Source organism: Fopius arisanus, unplaced genomic scaffold, assembly GCF_000806365.1.
Source record: "Fopius arisanus strain USDA-PBARC FA_bdor unplaced genomic scaffold, ASM80636v1 scaffold00022, whole genome shotgun sequence".
Lineage (NCBI taxonomy): Eukaryota > Metazoa > Arthropoda > Insecta > Hymenoptera > Braconidae > Fopius > Fopius arisanus.
Window position 1 is genome coordinate 1,108,715 of NW_011887761.1, and position 24,724 is coordinate 1,133,438.

General features: G+C 37.5%; 1 protein-coding gene and 1 long non-coding RNA gene across 3 annotated transcripts in view; one reads left to right on the forward strand and one right to left on the reverse strand.

Moving 5' to 3' along the window:
• Positions 1-7,908, reverse strand: part of LOC105264509 (uncharacterized) — a 35,804-nt gene extending 27,896 nt beyond the window's left edge. The window contains exon 1 of the long non-coding RNA XR_892000.1: positions 7,844-7,908. This is a non-coding gene — a long non-coding RNA (uncharacterized lncRNA). The remainder of the gene's footprint in view (positions 1-7,843) is intronic.
• The window catches only part of Gycbeta100B (guanylate cyclase soluble subunit beta-1-like), a 35,551-nt gene continuing 18,162 nt past the window's right edge, over positions 7,336-24,724 (forward strand). The window contains exons 1-8 of one of the 2 annotated variants that reach the window (XM_011301434.1): positions 7,336-7,482; positions 7,754-7,827; positions 9,420-9,520; positions 14,507-14,625; positions 17,519-17,674; positions 17,742-17,895; positions 20,044-20,198; positions 22,458-22,586. In XM_011301434.1, coding sequence (XP_011299736.1) covers positions 7,480-7,482; positions 7,754-7,827; positions 9,420-9,520; positions 14,507-14,625; positions 17,519-17,674; positions 17,742-17,895; positions 20,044-20,198; positions 22,458-22,586 — 891 coding nt within the window. In that variant the 5' untranslated portion in view covers positions 7,336-7,479. Of the gene's footprint in view, positions 7,483-7,753; positions 7,828-9,419; positions 9,521-14,506; positions 14,626-17,518; positions 17,675-17,741; positions 17,896-20,043; positions 20,199-22,457; positions 22,587-24,724 lie in introns of those variants that run through there. The other variant, XM_011301436.1, reaches the window with a different exon arrangement.

Here is a 24,724-nt window from a genome sequence, read left to right on the forward strand (position 1 = left end):
AAAAAAAAAAAAAAAAAACTCTAAAAGTTGTGTATTTACCGCGTACCTGACAGTACTACATATAATCTATCATCTTCGAACGAGACGCTTCGTATAATTTAGATCGAACTTCGCCCGCCTTCGGCGGGCTCGTTTGATCGTTCAATTTTGCGATCATCCTTTTGCAAGAAGTTTGATATCCGTTTTTTTATTTAATTTTAATCTTATTATTGTAAATATAAATTAGATGTATAAATTAATGACCATTGCAAATAATTAACTTTCATTTAGTCAACGCAAAGAACTTTTAAATAATTTATCAAATAAATATTCCCGTGGTTACTTCGTCAGTATTACAACATTATGCGGATGTACACAAATGAATCTCTCAATGATGATTTTATCAAGAGTTAGTAAAATCTCTAGACAGATTCCTATTATGGATCCATCTTAATCTGGGAGACGAACATATCCTATGTAAAAGGGAGACGGACATTTATATCGAATCGAATTTTTTAAATTTACTTCAAGACGGATTTGTCAAAATTTGTAATACCGGAAAAGTTCAGAAATCTGATTCACTTATCAGTATTAGTAACCAGAAAAATTCTTATGAATGTATTTTATTTAAACATTCTAAGATGTTTCTATAAATTTCAGGAACAATTTTTTAATATCATAATCTTGCAGATTAATAATTTGTGACAGAAGACCCACTGTCATGTACGCTTTCGGAGTCTGGTTCTGAAAATAGCTCATGCAGAGAAATTTCTGCTTCGCGCTTGAAGTCACTTTGTCGGGATCTGTTCGTTGCCTCCGTCAGGCTCGCTCAGAATAAACATATCTGGCCTCCCGCATGAACAGGTTCCTTGGTAATGATATAGAGTTAGTTAAATACCCGGATTCCTTATGAAATTCTGGGAATTTTGATCCCATTTAGAAGTTTTTAAGTTAAAGATTCACTGAGTTCTGCAGGTCTAAATTTATAAACCGGAAAAACACCGTTGCGAGAGAATTGATGTTAAGGTTACAGAAGGGATTCATTGGAGTTCTACTTGGAAGTAATGGAGATTGCAATTCCCATTAACCCTGGGTATGCATCGAGTCGTGTGGTTACTTCCCTATATTTGCAATAAGATTTTCTTTTTCAATAAGAAATGTAGATACCATCACTAAGGGATATTTTATAAAACCAAGTTTTAATGGTTTCTAACTGAACCACTGAATTACTTCATGGGTAAATTGCAAACATAATTGTAAGCAAGGAAATCTCTAATGGGAACAATTAAATCAAATGAAGCTGAGGAATTATTTTCATATAATAAAGCGTAACTCATTATAGGAAACAAAGAATTTGAAGACTTCATTTGCCTGCCGGAAACTATGGGGTAAATGTTTGATAAATTTTGAAGCACATGTGGTATTCGAGAGTCATTGATCCAACCTAAACGTCAGTTGATCGAATCGCATCATGAGACTAAACGTTAAGTTGCAAGCTGAAAAATCCATAATTAAATTCTAAAGCTCTAGTTGTATGCAGCAAATTATTTTTCGATTCAGATTTCAGCCGATAAAATTGCACCACGTGACAAGGTTTTTATAATAACGAATGTGCCAAATCTGGCAGGCTATAAATTTTTGACAATTTTTGATTTGGTCCACTCCCGTCTAGCTAGGAAGCTTGAGTAGAATGTTCCATTCATTTTGAAGTGCGAGAGGTATTTGACGGATTACGTATATAATCCAGGCCAATTCCATGGATTTGGGTAAAGTAGGGTGCACTGAAAAGCATCCAAATGCATTTACACCCGCTTATATCATCAAAGAGTGTCTTCACATTGATTCTTCCACTTTTCCCATCTTTGGCGACACAGTACTATCCTATTGAATGAATTCTAAAGGGAAAAATTAATTATAGTAATACAGCCCCGATCGAAAAATCAGTGTCAGCATATGTCAGTATCAGCAGCGAGGGTTGATGAAAGTGGTGATTTGAACTCGTTACTAATTCCTTATGGAAATAATAGCTAAGGTACATAAATAATTATAATTTTTCCTAGCTCCTTATCCTGCTGCATCAATGCACGCGTATTCTCCATTTTCTGCATTCCCGGTTCTTTCTTTCCGAGTCTCCATTACACCTCACCTCTTTCAATCTATTTTTTGACTATACAGAGAGAATGACTTTCTTTTCTCGTTGAGATAAACTTAAAACCGGGTCACCACTAAATAATGGATTATCGAAGCTCTCTTGTGCCTCAGTAAGCGCCAACAGAACGGCCCAACTCCTTTGTGACCCCTCTGAAATATTCGCCTACCAAACGATCTAAAGAGATATCATCTTTCGAGTTTTCCCTCATCAACTTCTTCTCGACCTTCATATGTCGCGTCCATTAGTAGTTTTTGTCCATTTCTCTTTTCAATTCCACTGTTATCGTACTGAATATCTTCATATATTCAGCTATTATTTGCACAACTCATGGGCAATTGAATGCCACAAAGAAATTGAAACTATTGTTAACTAAAACAACGGATGAAGAGACATGGATGGGATTTTCAGCGAATAAAATTGCGTTTTATATGATGAGTGGTTTAGTGATTCAGCATTTATTTCAATTGCAAACGGCTGGCTTGATTCCATTTGGGGTCTGAAAAAATTTATGTGCAAATAATTCTATTGTAACATATGTGTGAAATATTACTGTTTTTTCTAAAAGATATGTGCAAGTAATTAATATATATCGCGCTTATAGACCATAATTCCGCTGGGCTAGCTTCTCAAGTTGATTTGAGTAGCATCTACTCACTCCGAGTCGATTTTGTTGACTTCTTTGCAGTATGTCCGAAAAATATGCAGCTGAATTTTCATTGTGATCGAAGTGGAGTTCAATTTAGTATAAGTTGAGCATCTATTCGATTCAAGTAAAACACGGCTTGACTTAAACAGTGCCCCTTCAAGATTGGGTATCTTCATTAATTTTTATATTTTGGACGGAAACATTGTTATAGATCAAATTTAATTTTCTTTGTGATATTTTTAAACAGTGCCCGTCCGTATATACATAGCCGTTTGCATGTATGTAATATTGTACGATCAAACGAACTTGTAAGTGAAGTTTGATAGTAATTATATGACAAGCCTCGTCGAGAGATTCAAATAGTTGTAGAAGCCCGCCTGCGGCTGACTAGAACCACACATCTTCAAAGACCCAAAGAGAAAACCGGGGCGGCGCCACAGTCGGGAGGCACCGGCATTATCCTCATTAGTTTAAAGAGGCCAGTTAGGATACTAATTAGAAAATAAAAATTGCACAGGGTATGGGGAAGTCAATCGGAAGGGACCGAATCTCGACGAGGCTCTTCATATAATCACGATCGAACTTCTTTTACCGGTAAGTTCGTTTGATCGTGCAATAATATCCGAGCCTCGTCTTGGAGATTGAAATACTCGTAGAGGTTCAGAAAGTAGGTTCAATTTTTTTTAAACGCCGCATTTATTACCAGACTAATAAATGGGAGGAACACAATTAAACTCCAGGATGTCGAACCAATCTTAGATAAAATTTGAACATTCAGGAACTGCTTTGGCCAAGACATGTTGTAAAATGAACTTAAATATTAAGAACTGCTTTGATAAAGACATTTTGGTCCATCGCAACAGGACGATTATGAAAACGAACAAAAACATTAGATCTATCAGACCAGCAGACCGTCCTTCTGCTGATGTCTAGGCTCACTCTTTTACGTGCGCCCGCTGAAATCGCTGCATGTTTAGTGCGTATGCTGAGAATCGATTCGTATGGATCGTGAGAGACAGGACTTTATCCACCGCTCCAAGGTCTGAGATGAAACAGAGCTATAAGACTCTCTGGATGTAATAAATAGCCTTGTCACCTCTTTTCTGAGTCCTTGGGTCCTCGATATATAGAAGAGGACTGCACTGGTAGCATAGACTTTTTGTCTTTCAGAAAGAAAAAGGAGAATTAAAAATGATTAAGGATCCTCCGGGCGAGATATTTTAATTCTGGAAGGAATTTTAATTTCAAGACTTGAAGTGGTCTCAATATTGTTGAGTTCGATCAAAGAAAAGGTTTGAAGCCTATGTGCGGTACTTAAGGCCAGGAGAGTGATCGTCTTCTTACTTTGTTGGGGAATAGATAAATCCCCATCCGCCGGGAGGGATTCGAAGTAAACTAAAACTGACTCCGGATTCCAAGTGTAGGAATATGTAGGCCGAGTAGGGAAAACTTTCAAAATTCCCTCAAAAAATTGAAGAACTGTCGGATTTTTCCCAATGTCCCCATCCGAGATACCTGCAATTGCTAATCTCGTGGAGTTCAAGGAGTCATATGCTGCTCGCCGATTGAAGTCCACAGTTAAGAATTCCAGAATCTGTGTGCTGGGTGCAGAGAAGCAATCAATATCCCTCTCCTAGCAAAATAACCACCACCTTTTGAGTCCTGAGTCATACTGTCTGTGAGCTGACTCTGTTATTGACCTCGTCATGATCTCTGCTGTTGGTGCTGAGTATTTCTTCTTAATGTAGATTGCTATCAGAATAACCTATGATGCCAGCGGGCGGGTCACACATCTACAAGGTGAGAGGAAAAGATCTCATGAAGGCCTAAATTCGATCGGCTTTCTAACTAACGTGGACAAGAATAGGGGAGTGTAGCCAAGAGTGGGCCATCTATCGAGGAATCACCAATATACCAGTGGCCTGATCTGACCGAATTTTCCGAATTGCCCGTAAAAATCAGAGAAAATGGATGAAATGCATAGAAGAAACGTTGTGACCAATTTGACGTAAAAGCGCCGATCGACGCAACAAAGAGATCTCTATGCCACGAGCCGTAAAGGGTACATTTCGCGTTTATCCGGGATGCGAACAAGTCAATGTCTGGCGTTCCAAAAATTCTCCTAATCTCTTGAAATGCATAAGACGCCAATTCCGACTCTGTGTCTATATTGTTTACTTGAGATTTACGATCAGCAGTCGTATTTTCTGTTGAAGGCATATACGAAGCCTTCAACCAGAGACCTCTGAGTTCGCACCACTGCTTAATCTTCATCGACTTATTCAAGTCGTCCTTCAGTAAGCTCGAAGAGAGCTAGAAGCACCAACAAGCTTCCAAGTTAGGCTGAGGAGATATCCGCGAAGACTGGGACTTCGAAGGGCCTGTGCCCAGCTTCCCCACGGGATAAGCTTTAGCCGAAAAAACCTTGGACATTAGCCGGTTTAGTCACTTGGATCGAACCTGAATATCCAAGGCGGATGGGAAAAAACCCTTTACCTGCAAACGCATGCCAAGCATCGGGTAGGAGACGTTCGAACTTCACGTACAGTTTCTGCATCTTACAGAAAAGTTCTTCCTTCTCACGATCTTCTTGCTTTCTCTTCTCATATTTCCCCATCGCGTATATAATTATTATAGAAATCTAATAAGATGTCAATAGAATTATCGAGCGACTCCGATAATATTTTCCATTGAATTGATTTTCGACTAAAAAAGTTCGACTAAAAACTTATTCCTGAAAAATTTGTCTGCAATATCTTCAAAATTTCAAGCTTATAAATAACACTTTAAATCAATAATTAATTGATTAAGTTTTAAAGACCTGAGGTCTCAAATTTAATTTAATTTTTAAAAGAATTATTCAATATTAAGGTGACTAACAAATAATCAATTTCGGGAACCATGTCTAGCAATTACCCCCGATGTAACTAAGAATTTTTCGAATTGAATTGGTGAGCATTTATTTGAATTTTTAGGCGGTAAGTTTTTTTAAATTTTAAAGAGCGCGCGACGCTCTTTCCGTGTAACTGCCCTCCTTTTTGTGTCCGCGGCTATCCTTACTCTAACTACACTGGACCTCACGCAATTGGAGTATTGTATTCCGAACAATGAGTCTAATAGGGTTGTATGGCCGCGGTTCCCGAAGTTCCGATTTCACCAGTGGAATATTGTTTATAGTTTAACATGATATGGTCATTGCTGTTACTAAATTAGCAATATTCTTCCTAATGATTATGTATTTCCTATAATATTAAAAACGTATCTCTCAAGGTTCTGAAAGGGTATGGACATGGCTCTGTTTCGGAAGTTACTGTAACCGGAGGAAGTTCAGCTAAGGGTAGAAGACTTATGATGAGAGACCGGAGCTACTTCCGTCACGCGGATTTCTGGACCAGTGCTAACGGGTCGCGCCCTCACCCAAGGCGGAGTCAGCGGACTTCTTGCCTTTAGCAGGGATGCCAGACTGCATTGGCCCTGACAACGCCTCAAATATCTCTTGTGCACAATGGTCAAATCAGACTCGAGCATGGGCCAGCCCTGAGCTTCTACCACTTTTGCTATTTTCCACTTTTCCGCCCCGACAATTAAAAGTCCAAACAACTCTAACAGTAAAAAGAACGGTTCAAGTAGGAGCACCAAAATTGTGTTAGTCATTTTTCCGCCTAATGTCTGGAATTACTCTACACCACCAAATATTTTCATCACTTCTTCTTTTTGGACGCACTATAAGTGCAAGTAAATATTTACGAAAAATAAAATATCATGACCTCATGGTTGACTCTGAAGCGAAGCAAATCAGAATATAATGTGATTTTGTAAAATTCCGCGGCTTATCACCTCATCACAAGGGAAAATCGAAATAGGAGCAAAGGCAGAAGGCGTATGGGAATACATAGTACCGGTGCTTTCACGTATACATTACATTAATTTATAATGAACTTATCCAAAAATACGGGATAAATAGGACTTTAAAATCTTTATGATTCAAGAATTTTTAGTATCTAATTATGTAATTTAATTTAAAATTTATTGCTCACAGGTAATTATGTTGAATATTTGTTACGGTTTTCCGGCAGTGTAACAATTAAAATAGTTCCATAGGATATATATAGGTACATGACTTCTCTTATTACCGATATGATCGCCACACAATCTCCAAAATTTTGTGATACTCAGATCTTTATAAACAGATTTTTCTTTTGTATGCCTCAATCATATTCTTTAGACTGACTTTGGAATTTCATAACGCGCCCTGATATGTAGATACTGTTCTCCTCATTGTACAGCAAAGTAACAATAAAAACAATAAAACTCGCAGGAATTACAAAAGAATAATAATTTTTCAGTAACAGCTAAGTGAAACTTCTCAAGGTAAAAAAGTGAAAAATGAATAAAATAATCTGACGAAACGGGCACAGCAGGAGAATTCACTGCTGGGGGAGAATAAGCTCTATTCACGTTCCCGGGAAATATGTAGGTGGCGTTGTTGGCTCGGTATTAAAATCGATACTTATCGTACGTTGCGAGCAGTTGAGGCGCTTGCAGTACACGTCTCGTGGGCATGAAGTAAACACGCTGTTGTCTATTATAATAAAACGATTCATCCCGTGTCTGCTCTCGAGTACGTCAACAAATGACCATTAGCATGGAAAAATAATAATAGTGAGGACTAGCAACAGGACAATCGCTCTCACTGTCAATCATGGTACGTCCATTCATTAACTCAGATAAAAAGACCTGTGGGTAATTACCTCGTGAAAATGTTCACTAGGTCGAGGTAGTCGTTCCTTCATTGATAAATACCAACCATCGGTTGTAATACTATTGAAATAAGTTGTCAGGTGATTGATCAATTGAATTTTTTGCGGCATTAGTTTGCATCATGTCTATATTTATAATCTCCGTTTATCTATAAGCCCTGTCAGCTTATCTTGTTTATAGACTAATTTATTTGAATTACTTGTTCACATGCGCAGTATGGTTTCGTGAATTACGCTCTGGAATTGCTGGTTGTGAAAACATTCGACAATGAGACATGGGAAGCAATAAAGTATGTTATTACTTACATTTATAAATTACGTTCTATGTAGATTTCTTCCCTAACCATTGTACCTGATGTACGAAATTCACCTGAAATTAGAGAATACATAATTGAATATTATTGGGTGAGGATATTTTTCACTGCAAGTTTATATATTAAGGGTGTCAGGGGTGTAATTACTTATTGAGTGCTTGTGCACTTGACATACATACTCGCGTGTCCACGTGAATCTATTCTATGAAAACTTTTACTTTCTTTCCTTGCTGGTGAAGACTTGACTCGTTTAGTCAGCGGAGGAAACTTTTTTCGTCCTGTGGGAATAAATGAAATAACGAGGAGAATCTTATCTTCCTGTGGCTGACGCTTAGGGCGAATTTGCCTCTCCGGCGAACATTAGATAACGATCATTGCAGGGCTCCGGTGACCACCGACGTCGATTGATTTTCCGGTTAATAGACTTGATACTTGGCTCTCGTTATGAGCAAGCGAAGATTGATGTAGTTTGCTAAACTGCGGCAGGAGATTTTTGTATTACATCACGTCGAAAATTCGGTGGAGAACTGATCGACACATAATTGGGAATTTCGATACGTCTACGAAACAATGATATATACATACATATTTTGATGAAATCTGGCTGAATTGTCCAAATATTTGCAATTTACACGAGTGAATCAACATTTACTTAAAAATATTGTAGTGGGGTTGATACAGATAAAATTGGTATAATTATGTCGTACCAGACCAGCTTCAAGATTGTCTTTCTGTGAGAAAAGCTTTCTGTGATAGGTTCATGGCCAATAACCGAAGGTATTCAGCTCGTTAAGCTCTATATTTTAACTACATCGGTTTTATCGTGACGTATTTTTGCCGTTTTGGGGAAAAGGCGTTGCTCTCAGCGTTCAAACTCGAATCGCTAAATGTCGGGCGCCAAACCATTTTCCTCCAAAAGGTCCAAAAACTGCAATATCATAACAACGAAAGGCACAATGGCAGCGTCTCAAAGCTGCTGCTCCAAAATTATACTGAAATCACTTGCTCCAAACCACTAAAGAATATTCCAGATTTGGCGGGTTAAATAGATATTTAAAGAAAATGTATAATTAAAATGTAAAATATATAATGTATAGTTCAAGGATGAGAATAATAAAAATGTAATAACCGAAACACCGTCGCATCCTCCATAAAATTTTCCATAAAATTCTAATATGAAATTATGAGTGAAATTACAAACAATAATTATGAAACGAAATAAAAACATGATTAAAACCCGACACAAAAGAAATTTCCGAACCTGGACTTGTCAAATGACAAAATCCTGCCCACAAGGATAGCCACATGAACTCTAATCTTCAGTTTTTATATATTTAAATATTAAAATTTAGTTGATAGAGGACTCAAACTCAGTCTTCAGTATAATCGATGGGTTATCTATCAATCTTTGATATAACGTGACCGTAGTATTATAACTTATATGTAAGCTATAGTGGAGTAATGCTACTTGACTGAAAAAGACGTGAACTGAGTAACAGACAGTTTGCTTCATGATTGACCGAGGATGGAGAAAGCATGAAAATATTTCTAATTAATGTTTTGTGCAGGAAAGATGCCGCTGTTAATATGGAGGGGCAGTTTCTTGTACGACAAATTTATGACGATGAGATCACATATAATATTATCTCGGCAGCAGAGAAATTACTCAGTGAGTACAAAAAGAAAATGCACAGATCATTTTATTTCCCTACTTTCATTCACTACGCTTTCATTGCACTACTCACTGTCGTTCGTCGTTAATTGAAAAAATTAATCTGACCTGAAAATAATTCATTACGGCTCAAGATCCTTGAAGAGAAGAAAGAGTTAATTCTTCACAAAAGGACAAAATGAATGTCGCCAACTGTAACACTGCTGTCGATAGGAGAACAATGCAATTCATTGTTTGCAGTAGTGACACTATTTATTGTTCTATCCCCCGAAATTTCCACGTGAATTGTTCTCATAATCCTATAATAATAACCCTTCCCTGCAACTGTTTTTAATCGATGGGTTACTTCGCCATTTAGATTATCATAATTTATAGTCGAGTATTTGTGTACACGTGTATACAAAATTTTGTTAACGCCATGCCGTGGAAAACATATCTCCTTTCCTCACATGCTTGCCATTCTCGCCTTCGGCTCAAATGTTAATCTTGCATGTTGGGAGGGATGCTCTGTTCTCCATGGCTAGGCCTGAAAATAACTATTTTGCAAAAAATTGGACTTCAAGAGGGCCGAACGTAGGTCGAAGATATGTTTTATCGCCAAAATTAGTCTCCCAAGCCGAATGTTTCAAAAGTTGACCATAAATAAAGTGGTTGAATGTCATTTCATACCGCGTTTAGCCCTCTGGAAGTCTAATTTTTATCAAAAATTGTTTACCGGGTAAAATATGAAAGATCTAGTATCCACTGAGCAATATCATAGAGGATTGAAGGCGCTATTTTCCCTATGGAGAGCTCAGAAATCCAGAAAACGCGTCAGAAAAGTCTTCTCCAAGTCCCACGTTAACTCAACAAGGCCATGTAGCAACTACGGAGAGGAGAATGAATGAAGCGAAGAGCATTAATACACGTTGTAATGATTATGCTGGGGCTTTGGCAAATAGTCAATGAAACTGTAGTAGAGTTTATGAATATCCAACAATACGGCTTAATGACGATCTGCGTTATCACCATATCAATTAGACTGCAACGTCAAAACCATGCGAATGAAATCCAAAAGTTTGAAAGATGATATTTAGCAACACGGAATCGCAACCCACAACCGTAAAGAAACCTATATAATTGAAAACTCGAATCATCTACAAGACAAACCTCAAGAACCAGAAGCATGAAGGCGCAACCGCGAGGGTAGTAGACTGCTCTATCTTTCATCGTGTGCGTGTTGGGGGGAGAGCTGGATTTGTGAACGAGAACAGCATTTTCAAAGGAAAACCAATAAATAAGACCAAGAAAAGAACCAACTGTAGCAATCGGGTGATCACCTGCCTAGCCGTCGGTGATCATTAGTAATCGTTAGGTAATTTACGGAATCGGTTCCATAGGTATAGCTCAGTCAACCCAGTCAGTTCATCAGTCGCTTCCGAAATACCCAAGCATTCCCTCACCTCACCCCTTTTCTTCCTTCTCTCTCCAGTGATATAATCAGTGAATGTATTATGTATTGTGACGTATTGTGGCCTCCGCGAGAACAAATATGTGTAGCCCTCGGCGACCAAACGAAATCGACAAAATGTTAGGCGCCATGACGTTTTCAATAAAACGCCCAAAAATCCAAGTTAACAGATACTATTCATAACACCTGCAGACCGGTCAGTATAAAAGCCATGGAGTCTGCTTAGTTTCAAATACTGTTCTAAGAAGACTCTGAAATGGCTGGATAAAATTCCTTCCAAACCCTATTCTAAAAGGGATACGCTTGACACAATCGATTATCTCGAAAATCTCGAAATCATGAAGCCACGATTCCTCATTGATCCGCCGAAAGTGGCGCGAGCTTAAAAAGTCGTAACTCTATCGTACAGAAACTGTTTCAAAATCCGGCGCTGGGGCGCGGTATGGTCTTTCGTGACTTCAAAAAATTGCGGGCTAACGAAAGGTTTGATGTGGCTTAAAATAACGAAAAATAAATTAATTAAATTTACATCCCCATCTTACTCTCAAAATAAATATCACCCTATTTTCGTTTACAATATAAAATAAATCAATTGAACAGAATTACAAACAAATATTGTCGATTAACAAATCCTCTAACCAATTCGCAAACAACGAAACTTTACTTATGAAGTTAAAGTTAGTCAAAAGTAAATAAGTCGAAATTTAGAATCAATCCATAAATCACCTAGCAACTTAGTGAGTCAAATTATTATGGAAAAAAAATCTAGTTACCGCGAGAACGAGCGCGTGCACTAGTACAACAAGAGTAACATGAAAGAGTATTCAGTGATTGAGAGAGAGAATGCCTCCACAAAACGTAAACAAACACTGGCAGTAACCAAAAGGGTTTACCAGCAAAACATAAAACTTGAGCATCGGCAAATGCTGTAAATTTAAAAGGAACATATGATTTGATATTAACAAAAAAAAGTGATTTCACAGGCCACGATCAATAGAAGGCTGAAACCTCAAGGAATAGGTCACTGACTTCGAAATTTCAATGGTCTCGAGTCCAGCAAATAGTCGATAATGATGCGAGAAGTTAGAAGGAACAAGAGTCAAAAATTAATTTCAAGTCTAACAACAGAATTCATTTAGAGCATAAAAATAATACACTCAATTTTATAATCCTTCCAAATCCTTCGATTTGTTTAATGCCTTGTATTATATTACTACTTAGGACTTGAATGATATCATTCAGAATAAAATGTAAGGTCGTCCTTGTCGAATCCCGCAAATTCATGTTATGTCCGGGAACAGTGGTCGGGAAACGACGTTATGCTAAAATGAAACGCCTCTAAAATAGCGTTAAATTAACTCAAAATTTGAGTCGGAGAGATGCTCACGGACTCATTCCCGTTTATTTTTTCGTAGTTTTTCTTCTCTTGAAAGATTTAAACTTCTGTAATTCCGATTTGACGTCACTTGATCTATATATTTCAATCAATTTTGTACAGCCACAGCCTGAAACATTAGTTTCAATTAGATAAGCTACAGCAGGCAAAATAAATTTTAATTAAGATGTAAATTTGTTCGACTGGCAGGGCGATCTTTTCTATGAATTTATATAATCCGAATAATTCACTGTGCGGATGAAATAATTTCTAAAAAGAGAATCACACGTTAGAGTAACGAAAAAAACGTTTGGCGCTGCGGAAGCTCTCATCGATTTCTAGCGCGTTGAAAGGAAGGAAAGAAAAGACATGAATATTTAGAAAGTCAGAAATCGTCTGCCTTCAAGGCGGCGATCAGACACACAATGGAATACCCAGGAAACACCCACCTGAACATAAATCTACTGACTGAGATTAAATTTTCAGGTTATCATTAAATAAACCAACTTTAAAAAAGTGACCCTTTTTCTCTGAGATGTATTTTCAAGTGCAATGACTGTTTTTTTTTTAGACGAATAGTAATCATAATTATAGCAAGTATAATTATTATTTGTTTTACATCTATAAAGATCATTAAAAATTAATTTAGGATATACGGTTCATTAGGTTCATTAGGTTTCATCATCATAAAGGTTGTGAATACGATAAATCAACAAGAATCAGAGATACAGAGATGAAATTTTGTAGGCTTGTAGCTCTCGTAATATTAAAGGTCGATATTTTCAATGGGTACAATCGGCGAAGCAGCTCCAGAGATACTATACCTTTTGCATGAATGTATTTTCGTGAATATCTCCAGACCCACGGATTTCATTTTTTTTTCGTCCAAAATACTCGTCTCAGTAGGAACCGTACAAAGCCATGAAAATAAGTATACCCGGTCCTACAAAAGTCACGAGATGTTGCCATTTTTCCGTTGTTTGCTTCAAAAGGGAAGCACTGCAATTTTGCCTGAGAATGATGTGAAACCTAAAAATATGAAGCTTGGGGGACATATGTGTGTGTCGGCAAATGGTCAATTGATGGTAAACTTTTAGAAAAACTAAAAAGTCAACGGGTAAGTTGATTCCGAAAACCTCAACTTTTGACGATTCATAGGATCTAATGTGGACTTGATCTGTCCTGAATTTTAACCCGATTAATGGATTAGTTGTCGTAATATCGGCAATTGTTTCTGAAAAGTTTTTTGTAAATATCGAGGTCACCCGATCATTTAAGCTAGTTCGTCCGTAACGCGACTAATTGTTATGTGGCCCACTAAATGTTGATTCAGTAGAAAACGTAATTGGTTTGAGAACGTAATGATTTGTTAGGTAGCTAGTTAGTTCGGTAGGCATGGAAGGTTCGGTACCGACATCAATTTATTAGGTACCGAATTTAGCGAAAAAGTCCTTAGGTAGTTAAATTTGAATGTTCGGAACTAAGTCACTCCTCTAGGTAACGAAATTAAGAGTAAGGTCACTAAGTAATTCAGTTAATTAGCCAGATTAAGTGCTAAGTAGGGGCGTAATTCTATTCGATAAAGAGTGGGGATTATTGTTTATGCAAACCATAAAAATATAGATAGTTGAAGGAAGCTTGCTTACTTCTAATCGAGATCCACAATCAAGAATTATGATAGGTCGAAACAAAGGTTAAACTCAAAGATGGCGACACATTTACTGAGGCTAACTATCAGTCCGGGGGACAGCGAAACCGTAACTGAAATTTTTCCGTAGCTCTCCAACAGGCTTGAGAAAATTCATGAAGACGACCGTATCTCGGGTCTGATATTTTGGATTTCACCGCCCGCAAGGCCCCTGATCACTCCCTCTCGGTCACGGGGACACAACACCATTTGACACCATTTCTTTCTGCTTCTGTTCCATTCTTAATTTCTCTAACACATGTTAAAATTTTGAAAAAAATTTCGAGTCTCGTGAATTTCATGACAATGTAATATTATTTTTGCATTTTAACCATGACGCAAATTTGATAACTCATTGTTAGTTCATCTTCTAAACTCTATTCAATCATATTTCATAAATATATTTTTTTTAATTTGAAAAAACATCAATTTTTAATTTTATTGCAACGTTTCTCTTATCTGCTTTTCTAGAAATCCCAGCAAATCAGATTCTTGAGCTCTTCGGACGAATGTTCTTCGAGTTCTGTCAGGACTCTGGCTATGATAAAATCCTACAAGTCTTGGGTGCAACTCCTCGCGACTTCCTCCAGGTAATGAATTCAACATCTGAGTATAAAAAAGTCCATAGAAACGCATCTTTAACAATCAAATAAATGAATAATGGTAAGAATTACCAGACTATGTTGTATAAATCGAGAAAACTCGCTACTTCTTGGAATTGGATACGGTATTTTTGGAAATAAGCATCTGGAACATGTTTTTTTTTTATATTCCGGTCCTTTCTGCCCTTTTTTTTGATAACTCGCTGGATCCCGCCCTATATATGCAGCTGTGCATTCTACATTGTACCGTATTTACTATCCTATAGAACATCGGAGTGGCATGGGAAACCACAGGAAAAACGATATCGGTAAAGGCGGTTGTTCTATCAGTAGCCACCCGCTCATCGGTGCCTGTTCAAAAATTCGACTCAACTAGGCACCTAGCCACTGAACTACCGACGTCAGTCTCTCAAATTTTTGACGATACTGGCTTTCAATACCGATTTTCTCAGATTTTCCAAAACCGTTCGCAGTGGAATTAGTTCCCACAGAGTCTACGCACTTTTCGTCAAAAATTCTATTTTTGTACATTACGTGAAAATAGCACTAGGACGGGATTTTTCAAAGTTTTTTATCGCTTCTTTATTTTGTTAAAAGTTGACGACAATTCCGTTGAATTTTCATGAAGTTATTGAACATTGTTTTTCTTTTGAACGTCATGTCACACCCTGAAATTCGAACTTTTCATCTATTAGCGCAGGGCTGGGTAACCTCTGCTCTAAGAGGAAGTCGTGCTCCCGACCTCTATTAGTACATGACAAAGGATAGACGAGAGCCCATTGTTTCGGGTTAAATTTAAAATAATGAGACGTATCATATTTCATCTTGTTAAATTTTTCAGGCTATTGAGCCTGTCATAGCTCGATTTGATAGTTTCAAATCTGATTAATACCCTCTTGGAAAAGTTAAAGAGTCAAAATGACAAATTGGAATTAATCCTCACTGATCAATTATTGATATCTTTAAAAATACTGCCCAAGAGTGGGCAAAAGTACATAGCAAAGAAAATTCACTAAACAGAACTTAATAAATTGGCATAGGTGGTAAAATCATTCATTTTCTTGTTCCAAATTTTCCAGGTTTATTTTAATTATCGACTTGGACTGTATTTTTCCATTCCTCCAAGTTGAATCAATAAACATATCAATTCATCATATTAATCATCTTAGATTACGATATATTGAATGCCATTCAGTGGAATTTTCATAAAGCTATTGAACTTTGTCGCTCCTTTGAACTTCATATCAAACCCTGGAATCTGGTCTTTTCATCTAATAGCGGACCTTTGGAATTCACTATTGAGTCTTCACTATACATCATTTCGAACATGAGTTCAATGAGTTCTTCTGAATAGATTATCATATTTTTCATTTCATTCACTTGGACAATTGTTATGGGTGATTATGTGTCAAATTTCTCATTTCACAAACTGAAAATTCGCTGTTTTTCGTACGGTTTTATTCTGAATTTAAAACATTCAAATAGATTATTAGCGGCGATCGCATATTGGTTGCGAATCAGATGGAATGAGCTCGCAATTGAGAAATCAACAGACTCTCAGCTTACTGTCAAGACGTGGAACATTTTGGCTCATTACCCAACTCTCAACTAACACTTCTCACGACTATGGCAGTCATCTCCAGAATTAGAGAAAAACACGGAATAGTGATTCGAGTTACCTGTATAAAGGTTGGACCTCAAAGGAGCTACATTTCTACCCAATCTTGAGATGGGAATGATCGCAAGACCCACTGAAATTGTCTCAGGGGGCCTATTCTCGACACTTGGGGATGTAATCCGTGAACGAATATTTGGTATTCCCTTGAGAACGCTGATTCGTCAAACACTTACCCATGCGAATGTGATTCGTAAACGGATCGGCAATATTACCCATTTCGTAAGTCTTGCGATTCTCACCTCCGCATGTGGTCTCGTATTATTAGTACAATTACTCTTGTATTACTAATTAATAAAAATGAGTGGAAAAAAAGTGTTGATGAAGAAGAGTTTGGAAAATACTTGCAAACGGGCTGGAAATGTGATACAAGAGCAGAAAATAATGCTTGCAGACTACATCGAAAAAAATGCATTATACAGATTTCGAGGGCGATGCTGTTGTTCTTCGATCTCTTCCAGATCCCCCAAAATTTCAATATGTAGAAACCGGCGAAGATTATCCATTTTTTTAATTAGAAAAATTGATAATAGAAATTCAATTTTTTTTATGCAATATAGGTTAGGCGCCTTCAACCTTTAGGATACTTCGTATGGGAATAAGATTCGTGTGGGAAAACAAAATTGTTGAACGAAAGATTTTCCCTCACGAATTTAAAACTTCCAAACGAAAGTGATCAACGAATCATTCATTCGTTCACGGATTACGTTCCGTTCACGGAAGACGTTTCCCATGCGTCGAGAATAGGCCCCCAGTGGCGTGGAATCTAAAATTTCAGATCCAGAAATATATCCCGATGACTCGTTACCCACAATTATAATAGACAATTCATATTTGATAGATATATACGTTTGAAATTCCTACCTCAATCAGTATATCATCTGGAACATATTTTCAGAAAGTTAAGGTACTGACATTGACAGTACGCTTTGAGACATTTTTTGAGAACGCTAGTAGAAAATAATCAAATTTTAAATGAAGTAACTAAGAAACATGTGGTGGCACAACGTCTCGGATGAAGTTGGGAAACCCTTTTTATAAGAAAAAGATCAAGGCGAGAGCCAAATGAAAAATTGGGTAGTGTCAGCTAGGTATTCGGCAATACATTGATTGGCAGACAGTATACTTCCGATTACAATTTGATCGTCCATAGATATCAACAATTCAAGTGATCATTATCGTAGTTCGTATATGATATTTCTACAGAATTTGGATGCACTGCATGATCATTTGGGTACCCTTTATCCTGGAATGAGAGCTCCATCTTTTCGCTGCACAGAGAGACCTGAGGATGGCGCCCTAATCCTGCACTACTATTCCGATCGTCCAGGTTTGGAACACATTGTCATTGGAATTGTCAAGGTAGGTTGAGTATATTTGTATAAAGTCCTGGTTGAAAACATAAACCTTTTTTATTGTGGACACCCAGACAGTGGCCAAGAAATTGCATGGAACAGATGTTGACATGCAAATACTCAAGACGAAGGATGTCTGCGATCATGTTCAGTTTTTAATCACGGATACATCTACTCCTGGGGTAACCACTAAACCTATCACAGCTGAGCTGAAGACCCTGTCTGTTGGTAAATGATTTAATTGAATTGATAGTATGTATCTTGTCAAACACTATAAGAATAACGCGCATGAGTCAGAATAACTTTTTTCGCCGTGGCTATGATGCTATTTTATGTGATTGTAGACGAAAACGCGTTTTACCGGCCACGATGACTAAAAATAAAATTCCATACTGTTCATTAGATGCTGCCCTATCGCTGTTACCCACCTTGACGCTTTTTCATTACCGTTACTCCATATACCCAGGTACGAATTAACAATTGGACCAAGCCTGGACCAGGCTTGGACCACGACTAGGCAAGCCTGTTTCTAGACTGGCGCCATAGCTTGGGCCTAGCATGGGATATGCCGGGAGTGAAACATTAGACCAAGCTTGGGAAGGCCCGCTTGGCCCAAGGGTGATGCCCATCATAGGCCCACTCGTATAATTCAGGCGTGATCAAACCTATTATAAGCTAACGCTTGGCGTCAATCAGGATTTGCAATGAATTAAATTGGAATTCCAATTTAACATATATTTATCGGATTTTATATTATTATTCATCTTATTAATATTATTGTGTTTAATTTAATTAGGCTTTAATTGATTGGCGTTCCAGTTTCGGCCAGGCCTACAAAAAATTGTTTGATAGACTCATCAATTAATCCCTTCCATGGAAATCTTCAGTAAAAGGCGAATGATTTATGCGTGTATTGAAGGGAAACCAGAGTACTTGTTCAGCCTATCGGTAGTCCATTCATGAACTCTAACGCAATAATTCACTTATAGAAATCAAAACGTCTCTTCGCCATCTAGCGGCATTCCCGCGAATTTGGTCTGAACATTGACTGAAGCTAGACCCACGCTAGAAAGTTCCAAGCCTGAGAACAAGCTTGGGCCAGGCTATGAACTAGCCTTCTTACCGGGCTTCAGAGTGATCTGCCGAAATGACCTTGGGGCTAGCCTGGCATCACCATAGGTTCAAGCCAGACTCAGGCTAGGAAATGCCAGGCTTGGCAGTATAGGGTCAACCAAGCTTGGCCCTGTTGTCAATGCTTGGCGATTCCTACCAGGGTAATCGATAATGAAACTGAACATACCTTAATTCCATTCGGTTATTTGAGATTTTACCAAGAAGCTTTTATTTTTTTTTTGTAATAAGTTTTATTTGCTACAATTCGAACCGTATTAATGGGTGGCGTCTGAAACAGCAGTTTCAGATTTATTGACTCCAAGTTTCGTTTGAACGACAACATTTATTAATTTTTGTGTGCCCCTTAAAGCCTTCATACAGCGTAGGTTTGCGATGCATATAGAATCGGTTTCCCGCAAAAATCCATTTCGGAAAAGGCTAACCCATTGCGACTGACTATTTCACTCTTCAAATATAGTTTATCCTCTTGCACATTATTCATATATATATTTTTACATAGGTGTTTTATTCCCCGTTTTTTGTCCTTTTTTAATTAATTGGTATTGAATGATAATTTTGTCTATGATTGATCCAATTCCACAACCTCAATTCTGAACGATCTTATATACCTAATGACCTAGAGAACCTTCAAAAGTTGGAAGCTATCGATACGTAACACGTGTAAGAAGTATCATTTATGAATAGCTATGAATTGTAATCAGTCTCCTCTTTCTACATCTTTCTTTAAACTACACCATTGCTCGGCTTAAAATAAAAACGATTTAGCCCATCTTTCATGTTTTTATGACTTTTATTATTATTGATGTATAGACCAGGATGGGTTGAGGTAAAAGCTTAATTATTTCCTTCAAGTTATGGTTTATGCATTTACCTATGAAAATATTAGAGATTCAAATTAATGATAAACAGTCCGATCCGCCCCACATTACCCGGCTATGTTCTAAGTGAGACAATTCTGGACGGGATCTTACCAAATTGAAAATACATTTTCCGTACTGCGTCTCGCTATTCCTGGTCTGGAAATTGGTACTATATACTTCCCAAACTCGAAAACTTGAACATCACTACTGAAAAATAATATCCGGACTGTTGAGATGGAGGTTTTTTCACTGTTGTGGCTGGCTGTCTCGCCTTCAGCTCGGCGTGCCAAGCTCCACACGAGTAAAGAGTCCCAGCCCAATATTCCGGAAATATACTATCACTATAAATATACTATTTATTATTATTTTTATGTTTTCTTAGAACCAAAGGTCAGCCCATCAACGTTCTGCCGAGTCTTTCCTTTTCACCTGATGTTCAATCGTGACCTATTTATAGTGCAAACTGGCTGCACAATAACCCGAGTAATACCTCAAGTGACAACTGGTGGTTGTAAACTCAGTGATATTTTGTTGACCGTGAGTAACCATGACTTTGCATTATTTTACTTTTCATTATATATTTTTCATATTCATTATATGCGTGACAAGCTATTTTGATTAAGACTTTGGAAAGAATGTTGTGTCTTTCAGTACCTGTGAATATTGGTATAATAGTATATTACGCAACAAGTGCGTAATAGATTTCTTGGCTCGTGGGAGGGTTGTAACATTAGCCGAAAACGAGTTTTACAATCCCACGAGTCAAAAAATCCATAACGCACGTGTTTTGTATACTATTTCATGTCATGGGGCCCGTAATCCGCGATTGTACCGAGCGAAGCGAGGTTAGAATCGCCTGATTACGGGCAGCTATCCTATTCTAAAAGGGACACGCTTGACACAATCGATTATCTCGAAAATCTCGAAATCATGAAGCCACGATTCCCTATTGGTCCAGCTGAAATAGCGCGAGATTACAAAAAGCCGTAACTCCCTTACAGAAATAGTTTTATACGCGCACGCAGGCGCGCGATACGGATTCTCGTGACATAAAAGTTGTAACGAAGGTGACTTCAGTCTCAGTGATTGAGAGCGTCTTGAGCAGCCTTTGAAAATCGAAGACTCTGAATTGCAAGAATTACCAAACAAAGACTCACAACAATCTCCAAAGAAACTTGTGGTATAGGTAGAAATTATTCGAGTCGCAATTGTTCAACGATTACGCGTAATACACAATATCCAAAAGGTAGAAAGATAGGTTGTACATAAACTGACCGAATGTAACCTCTGTCTCCGAATATTATTCGCTGCTCGCCAAACACCGAACAAAATTTTTTGGTAGAAAAGTGTGATGAATACAGGCTCAAGTTAGCTGAGATTAACTCGGTCGACTAACAATACTACTGATATAATATAAGACGCATATCACTGGCGAGCGACTTAGTCATCTCATTAATCCAAAGAACAAGAGAGATGCTATGGAGTGCCCATCGTGATAGATGGCTAGGAGTTTCGTTTTCAATCCGAAGAATGGGGAGAACTGTCCTAGTTGATAGTTGAATGTTCGAATGGACTCTCAGAGATTAAACGAAGTGCTTAACAAGCCAACCAGGTAGTCTATTGCTCAAGCCATACCAAACACTAACTATAGAACGGGTGGGCCATATGACGCCATGTGACGTAGATACCGAGCACTTCCAATTATGACACACCAGCACTCTCGTATAGAGGTACTCGTACTAAACGCACGAGTTGCCAGGAGAGCTTCTTTAGAAAATCGTCTTTTTGATTTAATACAGTCGCAATTAATTAAGTCATCAATTGAAATGATTAGCGGTTTTCAGACGACATTGTTAACATTTCATTAGAACATTGTTACAATATACTCATGTCGTACAGAATGAAAAAGAATTTTCAGAAAAAAATCTACATCTGTTAATCCCAATTAGGTGTAGGCAATGTAGTGATGGCTACATAGTGATGAAACGATGGTAAAAAAGCAGGGTGAAAATTTTTTTTTTATAATCTCAAACTCAGCAAGTCATAGGTAGACCTCAAACAACTATCGATATGCACTCTTGTACAGAAAATTTACCGGAGAAAGGATCTGCTTCAAATCGCGTGGAAAATGATGTGTACTCTATCATGAACTTCTGAGAATGGATGAAGCCATACCTGCTGAATTCTACAGCCGTCAATTCAACAAATGGAATGAGTTATTTGATGAAAAACGGCCAATTAGTGGAGGAAGTCGTCAAATTATATCACTCCGGGATAATTGCCCATACGGTCCCAGTCGCTCGTGCAACTGGGAATCCCATTCTGAATTTGAACAGGCATCTCATTCCTCATAGGGTACATTCACTGATCTCTGTCAATTACCAAACCGTATTAAAAATTAGTTATTAAATAAATTCCATTTTTTTTTTCAAATTGACCAGCTGATCAAGTAAAACCTCTGATTGGTTGAATTCCCCTTCTGATATATTTGCACTACGACCACTAGAGGGGATATGTAAGGACGATCCCCACAAACCGGAGGTCAGAATCTAGCTCACAGCCCTAAAAATGCAGACTACAATGTTTACAAAACGTAAATTGCGCGTAAACGCGCAATGCTGAAAATAAACCTGGCATCCACCTGGACGCCAATGAAATAGGAAACACTTCTGACCGCAAAACCTTAAAACTATGATTACGATATTGCAAAACACGGAAAATTTATTTAAAACCGCATCCCGTAATTGTATTTAACATCTTACGATCAACCCTCAAACGAACCATTTCTTCTTCCAGGTCAGACCACATTTGGAGCTCACATTTGAAAATATTTTATCGCACATCAATACTGTTTATGTGCTTAAGACGAAGAAGGGAGTAATGAAGGTGGAGGCATCAGAGGAATTCTCAAATTTACGATTGAAGGTAAAGTCTTTTGAATCATTCAATTTCTGTGGATTTTTTGCTATGCTCGTTGTTTATGTTTTACACTATCTGATAACCAATTTATATAGTATTGGAATGATTTCATACTGGATAATCATAGAACCTATGAACTGAAATGAAACTGAATCATTTATTCTCCAATTCAATCTAATAAGTCTTCCCTTCAATTTTTTATTCGTAAGTGAAAACAGTTCTCAAAAAATTAAATTATTAATAATTATTGAACCCAGTTAGCCGCATTAGTCAAGATAAGGGTAGTGGCCGACAATTTTGAGAAAAGTGTTTACCCAATCGGGGAGGGGGCCGATATGAGTGAGGCCAAACTTACTGAGCTTTGCGCCAATTCTGTTTACCCACCAAATTCTTCGCGGTTCTTTCAATTGCCTGAAGATTTGCACGATCGGTATGATAACCGTGAGTTTGTCGACGATTCGACGTATCAGCTCTGTTTTTATGTTTTTTAATATTTTCGGAAACACTTTAGTTCAATTTATCTCTTATTCAATACAGCTTTGTTGTGCATCCTATTTATTTAGTTATAGTTGTTAGTTTATCGGAGGACCTTCAAAATTGTGAGATATTTTCCCAGTGTGTTGTTGCATGATAACGAAAGGGAGATGTTGAGTCGACGGTGATAAAATTAGCAATTTCTACCACCCTACATCCAACGGTCTTATTTTTCTGTGATTTTTACTCAAATTTTGATAATTTAATTCAGTGATTTCGATAGCTCGTTCCTAAACCGTCATTTTGCCGACGCCGCAATCGTAAAATCGATTCTACAGATATCACGGTAGTAAATAAGTTCAGATATCAGTGATATTTTCTACCTGCGATCTATTCGAATTATAGGTGAAAATTTCGGCGTTCGATCGTAGAATTTTGTCTCTTCGCTCCCGGACGCAAAAAATCAAATGAGTCATAAGCGGGCAATACTGGCAACCAATGTCTCCACTGTCAATACTCAAACGGCTTTCGTCCAGCTTCGACTAACTTTTAGTTTGATAAAGATGGATCGATACTGGTTCCCGAGCATTGGCCGATAAATTGTTTAAAAAAATCCGTAATTTTTCATAATTTAATTATGATCTATCAGCGAATGTTATCTGAAGAACTCGTCGGGATTTGATCCTGGAACCTGCGAGTTTAAAGGCTTTGACTTCATCCACTTGTCCACTGTGGACTTATTAGTTATGGCGAAGTTTATCGACCCTATCAATGGAATAATATCCCTATTTCATTTACTACTTGCCTTTAACTATCAACATACATAGAGATATGGTAGAAGAGTCTGTTTATTAAGAATCAATTGATGATAACTCCAAGATCAAGCGTTATTTCAAGAGAGAGTTTCGGCAAATTAACAGTTCGTTCACCCATGCATTTACTGAATTCGAACTCTTCCATTTTTCTAAATTAAACATCAATCTCGTCCTACGATGCAATTTCCCGCAATCATCAGGTACCTGATTCCGTAATCAGTTGTAGTCACCGTGCCTGGCGTTTATTGGAGATCCGAATACTTCAAGATTAATATTGACCACAATTATGCAAATGTCTGAAGAAAGAGATCACAGAAAAAATAGACCCATGTTCATTTTTCTATAGCTTATTAAGTTAAGGGTGTTCTGGCGGGGTCAGAACGTATCCGAAAAATGAAGAGAATCGAGTGAAACTTTTTTTAAACATTATTTAAGGCATTTCAAAACCATGTGCAAAATTTCAAAAATTTCATCAACAGAAAAACAATGAAAATAAATTGTAAAGTTGCTACTTATACACGGGGTCAAGTGGAGCATCGATAACTTCAACATTTTACCGATATTGCCGATTGATGGATAATGTAGAGAAAATGCTAAAGTTATCGATGCCTCATTTAACCTTACGCATAAATACTAATTTTACAATTTATTTTCATTGTTTTTCTGTTGATGAAATTTTTGAAATTTTGCACATGATTTTGAAATGCCTTCAATAATGTTTTAAAAAAGTTTCACTCGATTCTCTTAATTTTTCGGATACGTTCTGACCCCGCCAGAAGATCCTTAAGGTTGTTGTCGGGCGACAGTCTCTGTAAAAAGTTTATCCGCTGTAAAACGGGCCAGTTTAGAACACAA